This window comes from Zerene cesonia, chromosome 11 (assembly GCF_012273895.1).
Source record: "Zerene cesonia ecotype Mississippi chromosome 11, Zerene_cesonia_1.1, whole genome shotgun sequence".
Taxonomy (NCBI): domain Eukaryota; kingdom Metazoa; phylum Arthropoda; class Insecta; order Lepidoptera; family Pieridae; genus Zerene; species Zerene cesonia.
The window spans coordinates 2,384,116-2,395,313 of NC_052112.1; the positions used below are offsets into that span (position 1 = coordinate 2,384,116).

At 32.2% G+C, this 11,198-nt stretch overlaps 1 protein-coding gene across 1 annotated transcript; it reads right to left on the reverse strand.

The window, feature by feature from the left end:
* Positions 1-709: 709 nt before the first annotated feature.
* On the reverse strand, positions 710-5,542 carry LOC119830508 (pituitary homeobox 3-like). Its single transcript, XM_038353551.1, has 3 exons — positions 5,527-5,542; positions 1,863-2,365; positions 710-1,180 (listed from the first exon to the last, which is right to left on the reverse strand). The coding sequence occupies exons 1-3, from the start codon at positions 5,540-5,542 to the stop codon at positions 710-712; spliced, it is 990 nt and encodes a 329-aa protein (XP_038209479.1).
* Between the last annotated feature and the right edge of the window lie 5,656 nt (positions 5,543-11,198).

Here is an 11,198-nt window from a genome sequence, read left to right on the forward strand (position 1 = left end):
TGTACCTAGGTTGATTCAAGTAGTGAAGTAATCTCTCTATGTTTTCGGTTGTTTGGTGCTTTAGATACTTACTAGGCTTTAGATCGCCACTTTTATTAGAGAACATTATAACGTCATTGATTTCCTTTCTTTTCTTTGGTTTCTTTTTATATAAGTATTTAAAGGCAGCATGAGAGGCGAGTGCTATTGACAATGTAATTATTAACGTTTTAGTTACACTCATTGTATTGTTTTGTCTTATTAATCGGAATATTTATAACTAAAATTCTACAACTACGGTTGAATTTACAAAAGAGAATATTACTGCATTTTAGATATTTCCCACTCACACATTCTATACTTTCACATATGAGCAGTTATCAACAACTCTTTGTACTAAACATGACCTGTTTAGTATTATTTGTGTTATAATTAATTTTGTACAGCATTAAGCATTACCTCCACTATAAACACATTTTTAGAATTTTAGAAAACAGTACGTGACAGATGACAGGGTAGCATTTTTTAGTGACATTCTGTCACTGATTCTGACATACCAAATTTTCACTTCAAACTTTGATGAAAAATATTGACAATAGTGTTGACACACGATTAAATAATGTAGATATATGGCTAGTTCAAATTCGATTAAACTTACAAATTACATAAACTAATAAAAGGTAAGTAAATAAAAACTAAATTTGTCTACAAAGAATTTAATACAAAACATCTATAAAGTAATATTATTTATGCTAAAATCGTGGGGACGAAGCCGCAAATTTAAATTATATGAACTGTGATGTGGCTGCAGTGATCCACTATAGCCTCCAATAAGAGCACAAGACCCATAAGTATTTTCTGCTACATTACCGTAATTACTCATACTTTGACCCATAAGCGTATTATTAGGTACGTATTGTCTATTATTAACATTTTGCATCATCAAGGAATAATCGTTCTGATATATCCCAGAGTTTGTTATAGGGAGTCCTAAATTAAAATTGAGATTGTTTGTTTGAAAGTGATGCAGCCACGGTTCTTTTGTAGAACGACTAATGGTGTCCTGTCTGTTATCAGATTGAGGGATCCCAATGGGTACTGGTAGAGGCTCTGGGGAACTCTGACTTGTTGAACTTCTGTGGGTTGAAAGAGCCGATCTTTCGTTGCGCCTGAATTTTGCGCGTCTATTTTGAAACCAAACCTGCGAACAAATACTCGTATTAGCCCAAACATAAGTACGTCGCCGCCGTTGTTAATACTAATATATTATAATGTACAGATTATCCGTAAGATTTGTTCGCATTATTTTTACTAGACCACATGCGAATAAACTACCACTAAAGTAAGTATACTATATAATATATCTCAACTTTACAACTCACTTTATCTAAACGTCGGTAAATTGCAGCTTGCGTGTCAACCATGTATATTATTCTACTCTTTGGTGTACCCGGAGTTATTTTTGTGTAGTCTTTTGAATTGAAAATAAAATATTGAAAAAAAAAACCATTTTATAAATTTAATGGTTTCACATCAATATATTATTATGTACACATAAATAAGGCTTTAAATTGTAATTTATGTAACTGTATTGTATGCATGTTTTATAACATTGTGCGTATTTATTCCGCGATATTGTAATTTAACTCTGTTTACAATCTTATAATGACATATATGCTGTTCGCCAAAAATATTCGATCCCTCAATTTCCTCGATCAAATAATAAAGACAAAATGACGAAAATTACTAGAGATAATAATTCTATTCATAGGTTAAAATGCATTCTGTATGTAAGCAACTTTCCAGTTACATTTTAGAGTGATATAAAATACCGCTTAGTCCATATTTTATTATGAAAAAAGCCTAACCTAAAAGGAACAAACCTGCACTCTTGCTTCAGTTAAATTCACCCTAGACGCCAAATCCTCTCTCACAAATGCATCAGGATAGTGAGTCTTCTCAAACACCTTTTCGAGCGCTGCCAACTGTTGGCTTGTAAACGTAGTTCTGTTCCTTCTGGGCTTCTTTCTCTCATCACCCTTCGAGTCTTTCTCTTCTTCCGATTCTTTATGTTCCTTTGTATTCTTGGCCTCATCGAACTTTCTTCTCATGTCCTCGTAAGTCACATAGTCCATCGGCTTGATGTATTGACGTTGTAGGTCTTTCTGGTACCAAGATAGATCATACTGGTTTGGTGGATCATAGTTATTTATCTGCCTGCCCGCTGTGAGGTGATGAAGGCGCAATAAACTATCCTCGTGACACTTTATCATATGTAGCAAATTGTTATTCTCCGGATGTGACGTGTTTGAGTTGTAGTTTATTTGCGTGATTTTTGGTTCGCAATGCTTAACGGGTAAGTTTTGGCGTCCGCTGTGGTGAGTACCTGAAATGATAATCTTATATTGAAAGATTGATCTAGAGATTTTTCTGTACATAATTTTTTTGTTTAAATCGATGTAATGATTAAAATTTGATGTTCCATGAACTTCTACTATGCGTTTATGTATGTTAAGAACTGTATTGTTGTAAATGTATCTTAAGAACTAGGTAGTAAATTTCATTTAATGTAAGTGATATTTTCACTTACATTAAATTTATATATTTAACCGAATAATTAATAAAATTTATGTAACATGGTTGCCTGAAAGTGGGCTTTACAGCAATACGGCTTTATAGCAATAATAAGCGCTTTTTATTTTATATGCGCCTAAATGTTATTTTGTAGCTACATTAAATTATATTCTTAAATTTTCTGCTTGTGTCTATACCAATTTTAATTAAGAATAAATAAAAATTAAACTTAGGTACTAGCACCCGTCAAGCGCAGTATTGCATAATTATACCAAAAACAAAACATCTAGGTTTTTCTCCTTTAAAAACAATCGTTAAACAAAGGTCCATTAAAACAAGTTGTTTATGGTCCGTCTGCTATACTCTGTGGGCCATTGTTTGTGAGAACTTGCGGCCCGCGCAGGCCTATCAATTTCACAACACATGCTATTGATTTTAAGCGATCTTTGATACTTTAGGATACCTACAGTTTGCCGAAAGAGTATTTTTTGTTGTAATTTTTTTATGTTGATTTAAAATCATATTTCAAGATTAATTTAAATGTATATCGAGCAAAAATTGCATTTGGTTTTGTTTACGCATTTTCGTTCAACACAAATCCTTAATCAATTAGGGCTTTTTAAAGTTCCCCAACTAATATAGTTTATAGATCTAAGTAGGTATATATATCCATTCTATAATTGAATCGGATTTTCCTTTTTGGAATAGAGGATGAATGAATTTATTACGCAAAAAAGCAATGGAATTGTGATGCCTTCAGTATGATTTTGTACCTTTTTTTACTCTTTTAGTAATCGAAATTTGATTTTATATTTGAAATAAAAATTCACAATAAGGAAGTATTTTTGGGAAAATATCTACTCCTTCACGCAAAAACCGAAAATGAGCTGAATGAAATTTGGTACGTAATTACCGAGATAGATCATAGCAAACGGTTGTTGATGAATGGATTATTAAATTGCATTGCCACGATCGGCATTGCAGGAACGCCACCAAAAAGCCTTGAAATTTTTATTTAAGAATGAAACAGGTGTACTCAAAGTAGAAAAATAAAGTTGAGTCTAAGTTGGTGCTTCTTGTAACAATGTTTTACTAATTCTGGGCACTGCCTTCGACTTGACCTATTTTTTGTGTCTCGATGTATCTGGAGACAGGAGAGTATATCGAGGATAAGTAAGTAGTTTCAAACAATAAAAAAATTATATTGATCCAGTAGTTAAGTAAGCGAGTAAAATTTTTCAAAAATGGTTAATTATTAAATTTCTTGTCATTTCTTCCCGGTAGAAGTGACATGATGAAAAATCTAAATAAGTGGGCACAGACAACATAATACTATCTAGTATAGTAGGTATGTATCACTAAATAAGGTATCTAGTATCTACCTAGCATAGTACCTCTTTGATCGTTTATTTTCCATTATAAACCATAAGTTAACCATATCAAGAGACATTGTATCCTACTTGATCATGTAAAATCACTAATGTTAAAAAAAATATCACAAAAATATTTTTGATTCTTAATATCTATGGCAATAAAAGGTAGGTGCCGGTAGATAGGAAATCAAGGAAAGGTGCAATTGGGCCACCTTTTTTTATTTTTATGTAAAAATCGGCAATGGAGCTGGTGGGTTCCTGATGGTAAGAGCTACCACCGCCCATGAGCATTTAGAGAGGCATAAGGTCAAATTGCAGAACTTACGCCTCTACAATGGATTGCCGACTTTTAATTGGGAAGAGATTAAGAAAGGATTGACGAGAAGAAAAACAGGAAAGGACTGGGATGGGTAAGGAATAGGATATAGGCTTCCGGCTCCCCCACTCACCGAACGAAACACAATAGCATGCTATTATTTCACACCGGTTTTCTATGGGGGTACTTCCCCGGTGCGACCCAATTCGTGACGAAGTGTACTCGACTCCCACCTGTTGTTAAGTGGTCATAACTGCCCATAAGTACTTGCACTACTAGTGAAGTGTTAAAGTTGCATTGCCGGCGTTTAAAACACATATGCCTACGTTCTTTTCTTGAAGGCCCTAATGCCGTCATTGTCGGATTTACCATGGGCAGTTTTTAATATGTGACACGAGTGATGCCGTGAAGAAAGAAAAATTTGTAAGGATATTTCCCAAGAATATTCCTACAAAAATTGCGAAAGGGTGTTTGTTTATTTATTTATTTATTTAAGAATTTTATGTACATCACCAAATAAACAATTTTGCAAATATACAAAAAAAGAAACTTATATGTACTAACACACGGTTTATCTGTCTTCCATGTCGCAACGAAACGACTTCATGGTAAGATTTTTGTGCCTGGAGATAGGACGGTAAAAATGATACAGGTTTCTTTTTACCACTTTCATTCATTGCTATGGAAAATTCATCATGATACAGACTTGCTACGAATAGGACACTAACTTAATTTTTATTTCACGATGGCTAAGTCATGCGTAACAGCAAGTACCAATTTGAACCAGTTTATATTAAAACTTATTTAATAAAATATAAAATTACTCAAGAATAATAGAAGAAAACTTCAATGCAGCAATTTTTTTTACAAGATTTTTTATAAGTCTAATAAAAAACCAACCTCAACATAATAATGACGACAACACTTTGATAATATAAGAGTATATTGTGGAATTTGTACAAAAAGAACCTATTATGAAATGACTGCAGTAATCCTAGTAATATTATAAATGTTAAACTTTGTAAGGATGTGTGTGTGTTTGTTGCTCTTTCACATAATAACTACTGAACCGATTGCTATGAAATTTGGTACGTAGACAGCTGGACAACCGGAATAACATATAGGCAACTTTTTATCCCGATATTCCCATAGAATACAGACTTACGTGGATGAAACCGCGGGGCGCACCTAGTTTCTATATCTACAGATCTATGTAATTAATTTCTAAATCTATTAGAGTAGGTATATAATATAAGCATAGCTACTTATATCTAAATTACTCACCTTTATTTTCGTCCATTGTAGCGTAAAAATATTAAACCACTTCTAAAAAACCACGAATGTCACAAACTCAAATGAAAAGTGTTTTTCGTTTTTCCAATCAACGTCACGTGCAATTTGAACAAATGTTAACGTCCAGTTCAACTTCGATCGAATCAAATAATTGTTATTAATACACCAACTTATTGAATTACCATAATTAAATAATTCGACTAACTCATTCTAATGTGCGAACTAATGAAGTTTATGCCGAGATCTGGCTTGCACGATACGCAATCCTCTAGACAACATGTGTGTTTAAAAAAATAACGTTTTAATTTCTTGAATACGCCCACTTCCAGTCAGATTTGCTAATCCTTATTTCTTTGCTGCTAGGAATCATTTTAACAACCTTTAAAACAATCTGGTTGAAGAAAAATGTACTGTAGCGACCAAGGAGTTTAGATTTGTTTTAGAACGAAAGCCCCATGTGGGTGTCACTATATGTTAATTTGAAATGGAATTTAGGCGGGGTTTCCCTGTGCCCGCCTTCAAATTAAAGAAAAATAAAAAAGCGGGAAAAAATTTGGAGACGCAAACAATATGCCACGTCACCTTTTATTATTTATAACCGTCAGTAGTAAATTAAAATAAACTTTCTTCGTAATTGGTTCGGATTGCTTTATATTCAAAATGTCGGAAGTAGAGAGTTTTTTTTACTTTTAAATATGAAAACTGTCTGCGCAATAATTGGCGACAAATTTTCTTTTGTGAGTAATTGAAAGTAATTAAAAACTGTTGAATAAATTTACATTATAATTACATAAACCATTTATTTATGGCATCACTTTTTCTATTCTTACATCTGATTTTCTTACATCGTGATAAGTAAAAATAACATTTTCAAGTTTTCTTAATTTCAGGGCTTTTATAAGATATTTATTAGAGTAATACAATTAAAAATATAAATAGATGCCTCTATATCCCTAACTGCTGACAACATTTACCACCTACTTAACGAGAAAAGCTAAGGAAAATAGGTAAATAAGTAAATAAACTCAAAAATATAGTTGGAGTTTTCTATAGATATAAAAATAAAAATCTTTACCTACCCACGGAGTTCTGATTAGACATACTCGTGTATAGATAGGCTATCACCGATATTTTTAACCAATTTTGCTATTGTAATTTTAAAATTTGCTTGATATGTTTGTTTGCAATAGCATTTTATGTACTGTTTTTCTCGCAAATAAACTCAAACTCAAATTCAAACATTTATTCATTCAACTAGACATCTTATAGAAGCACTTTTGAATCGTCGTATTACGTAGTTATAACATTTACAATTCAGAATATTTTCTTTCCGTCGTTATTTTCGATTAGTCTTTTGTACACCTATTAAAAAGTATGTATTGCAATACTCAAAATCCATAAAACATATTATATTCGACACACCACATATCATCTTTTCTCATTTCAATTTGAAAATATATTAAAACATACCTACCGTCTAATACTATTTTACCAAGTGAATAAAATGTTTAAAATAATCGATAGTAGAGATTCATTATAGTAGTATGTTATCTGTGGTAGATATTCTCAAAGTAACGACGCACCTCGCGCCCGTTCCAAGCTGGGAATAGATCGGAGGGCCGTCGGTTTGAATTAGTGTAAAACCGTGAAAAACGTTTGTACATGCCAGACACCGTACGAACATTAAACTATATGCTATTCAAATAAATTATTTAATAATTCCACTCATATGCGATTGGTTTAAAATATTCCTAATTTTTGTTTTGCTAGAAAATAATATTAAGTATGATCATCGTTGAATGTCAAAAAACACTACATTAAATTACGTTAAGAGCAGTTTATATTATTGAAATGATAAAGATATTAACATTACAATATTATCTAAATAATGTAGGTATCTACACCTAGATACCTATAACAAATTTCTTGTTTTGCCCTCGCTTCGGGTCATATGTTATTCAATTTATACCAGCTACACTACTGAAATAAATAATGCAAAAAATTATATTTCGTAGGTTTAGAATCCTACTAATCCTACTTTATATCCTACTTATATTATAAATGCGAAAGTTTGTGAGGATGTGTGTGCGTTTGTTGCTCTTTCACGCAAAAACTACCGAATCGATTGCAATGAAATTTGGTACGTAGACAGCTCGACAAAAGAAATAACATATAGGCAACTTTTTATCCCGATACTCCTACGGGATACGGACTTACGCGGCTGAAACCGCGGGGCGCAGCTAGTAAACAATATGATTCAAATTATCAAAAGACAACTACCCTATATTATAAGATTTCTTCTCTTTTTAAAGCACACGTAAGCGTTGATTTAAAATTGAATTAATTTCGTTGTCTCCTCCCCAGTCGTTGATATTATTTGTGTATAACACTCAAAGATAGAAATGCAATTCGAAATTTAAATGTTCTTGGATTCCAAAGCAAGCGCGCAATAGTGTCATGGCGGCCATAATTGGATTTGACAGTTGTTGGCGGCGTCCGGGCGCGCGCGAGTTTCAGACAGCTCGTTTGCGCTTGTGCGTTACAAACCACGTATTTCATTTTATTTTTATTATTTTTCACGTATAGATAGAATTTCGTGCTAGTAATATTTCGGTATTAATAAGTATAAGCTAATATTTCAATTTTAGACTACATGTTCATAAGAGTTAAAATGTTATGTGAGTACAAATTTTTATAATTTTTTTACTAATTTTTACTAAATTCACAATACGTCTTGTTAGGGGTAGTGAATGAGTATAAATTGTGTAATTAGACGACATAAATAGTTATGTATTACACAGTTCCAATTCTAATTAATATCAAGCTAATCGCTAAAGCTTTAACTGTCTTTTAAAACTTTATTTACTTGATTTTTTAAAAGCGTATGATTTCCTAATATATATAGAAATAAATAACCAAAATGTAAAACAAAAAAGTAAAAAGAAGTCACTCAGTAGGTACGTAAACAATAAATCAAAAACGATGCGATTTTGCTACAAATCGAGCGTGTGAGGCATTCGCCGTGTGGTCCATGTTGGTGTGGTACGTGTGCACAGTTCGGATGTCGCAATAATCCGTGAACATATTCATTTGTCAAAATTCCGTCCGGTATTGTGTCCATAGTGTAGAATTTTCTAGGAATTATTTATTCGGATGACGTACATAAATATTATCAATATGTAAAAAAAAGAAAAGTATAGCATGAAAAATACAAAAACTGTAATACTTATAACATAGAGGAATAATTTTTTTTATGATATAATGATATTTTTTAGATTTTTGCTTCCCTTCTTATGACTCTCAAATCTCATTTTGCGGAAAATAACACAGTTATGTGTGTGAAAAAAAAATATTTTCTAACTAATTATATTATTAAAAATCAAACACATTATTTCTCTAAGCCAGCCTGCTTCGAAATGAAAATAACTAACAAACAACATAATTTTATATTCATCTATCGAAACCTACAAAACTTGTGCAATACCAACGCGCCCTACAATTATCTCCACTCAATACACCCATAAGTCACGTCACATTCACGCTTCGCTTCCTACCGACGATTAATTAACTTTTATTTTGGCGAAGGATAATCTTAAAATATAACAATGGGGTCCTGTAGTGTAGTGAACTTTTATCAGTTCTATAAGATGAATTTCTTAACTTTTATCTTAGGTGTTGTTAATAAGGAAGGGCCTTTTTTCACATCTTTACACTATTTGCCAACTGTGACCTCAATCCTACTAATATAAAGGCGAAAAATTGTATAGATGTATGGATGTTTGTTATTCTTTTACGCGAAGACAGCTCATCGTACCTGTATGAAATTGAGTACAGAGATAGATTATAGGCCGATTAGCACATAGACTCATACTTTTGTGACGCCGCGGGTAACAGCAGTAATAATTTAAATTAACATCATTGTGTAATATGTTCAGAAATACAAGATATTTAATCGGGATTAATTATTATTGAATTATTAGAAAAATAGCCTACAACGTGAGTTTCAAAATTTTAATGATGAAAATTAAATTTTAATTTATACAAATAAACTATTAAATACATTTGCAAACAATGACGACAAACCAATGAAATGCAATTTAACAGCCCAATTAAACCGACCTCCCTGTTAAGATAGCAAAAACATCAATTAGGCTAAATATTTATCATATTATTGTAACGGCTCATTGATCGGCGTTTCGGCGATGACATTTGGTATAATTAATGGGTTTTGTTCGCAACGAGTCGTGCGAATATCGGATCGTGTATCCGGAGCATAATGTAGTGGTGCTTGGCGCCATTTAAATCTTAATAGGCACTTAAAAACAAAACAAAAATAATAATAAACTCGGCGTTGTTATGTTTGGTTTTGAAAAGGATATATATTAAATCTTAATATATATAAATCTCGTGTCACAATGTTTGTCCTCAATGGATTCCTAAACCACTTAACCGATTATAATAAAATTCGCACACCATGTGCAGTTCGATCCAACTTGAGAGATAGGATAGTTTATATTATTTCAATTACGATAAATGACTACCCGGGCGGAGCCGGGGCGTGCAGCTAGGAGTCTATATGTAGTGTGGTAAAATAAGCCTTAACCATTAAAAGTTTGAAACGTATAATTTATGGTTATTATCAATTATTTCTATATTTTTTAAGAAAAATAAAATATAGCACTATCATAACATATAAGAAGAGAAGTATTAAGAAACAAAAAATATCTTTTTAGGTTTTCCATTATATCGATTAAGGTCATTCTTCATCAAACTTTCTAAAATAATTATTTACATTTTTGCCGTTGTAGCTTAATAATGAGAATCATTAACAACATTTATCGTATCCCAATACAGAATTATAATTTTCAACCGATTATCTAAAAAACGAAGTGTCTCAAGTGGACGTAATTTCAAAAAATATACGCTTCCGTCGTTGCTTTCACTAAATCAAAACAAACTTATCTCGACTTATTTGTAAGACTAATAACTCATCAGCTAATTTTCTAATCAGATATTTCCTGAGGAAACATATAACTTGCGAGTGCTGTGATAATAATTTTAATTGAAAACACACCACTTGAAAGGCGGTAGCTGAAATAGCTCTCGAACTTTTTATTGGCTAATGTGTTGCTTCGACACTTTATGTCGTGTTTATCTATAAACGGTTTTAGGTTAAGTGCGTGTCAATGTTCAGATGGTTGAGGGAATTTTGTGTTTTTTACACGGTGTTTTGTCAATGCGGCCACCGTCTCTTGGGAGGTGAGGTTTTGGGTATGGACGTGTCCTGTGGCGTTGTGACGTTTCTAAAAAAGTTATCTCCCTAGTTATCTTATATCTAGGTGCGATGTTGCAATGAGATGATTTTTTCATACGATGTTCTATTTGTAAATGGAAATGTTAGACTATACATTGTTTTATGATATAGACTATTTATAAATCTATATTACACATACTGTAATTTTGATGTAAAACGTTTTAAAAAAATTGACATAAGAAACAAATCTTCTGATGCTATACTTACTTACCACTTAGTACTAATATTATAAATGAGAAAGTTTGTGAAGATGAATGTATGAGTATGTGTATGTTTGTTACTGTTTCGCGCAAAAACTACTGAACCGATTGCAATGAAATTTGGTAGGTAGATAGCTGCACAACTGAAA

Coding starts and splice junctions, on each gene's coding strand:
- LOC119830508 (XM_038353551.1), bottom strand. Junction 1,181..1,862: donor TAACTGAAGCAAGAGTGCAG/GTTTGTTCCTTT, acceptor ATTTGTTCGCAG/GTTTGGTTTCAAAATAGACG.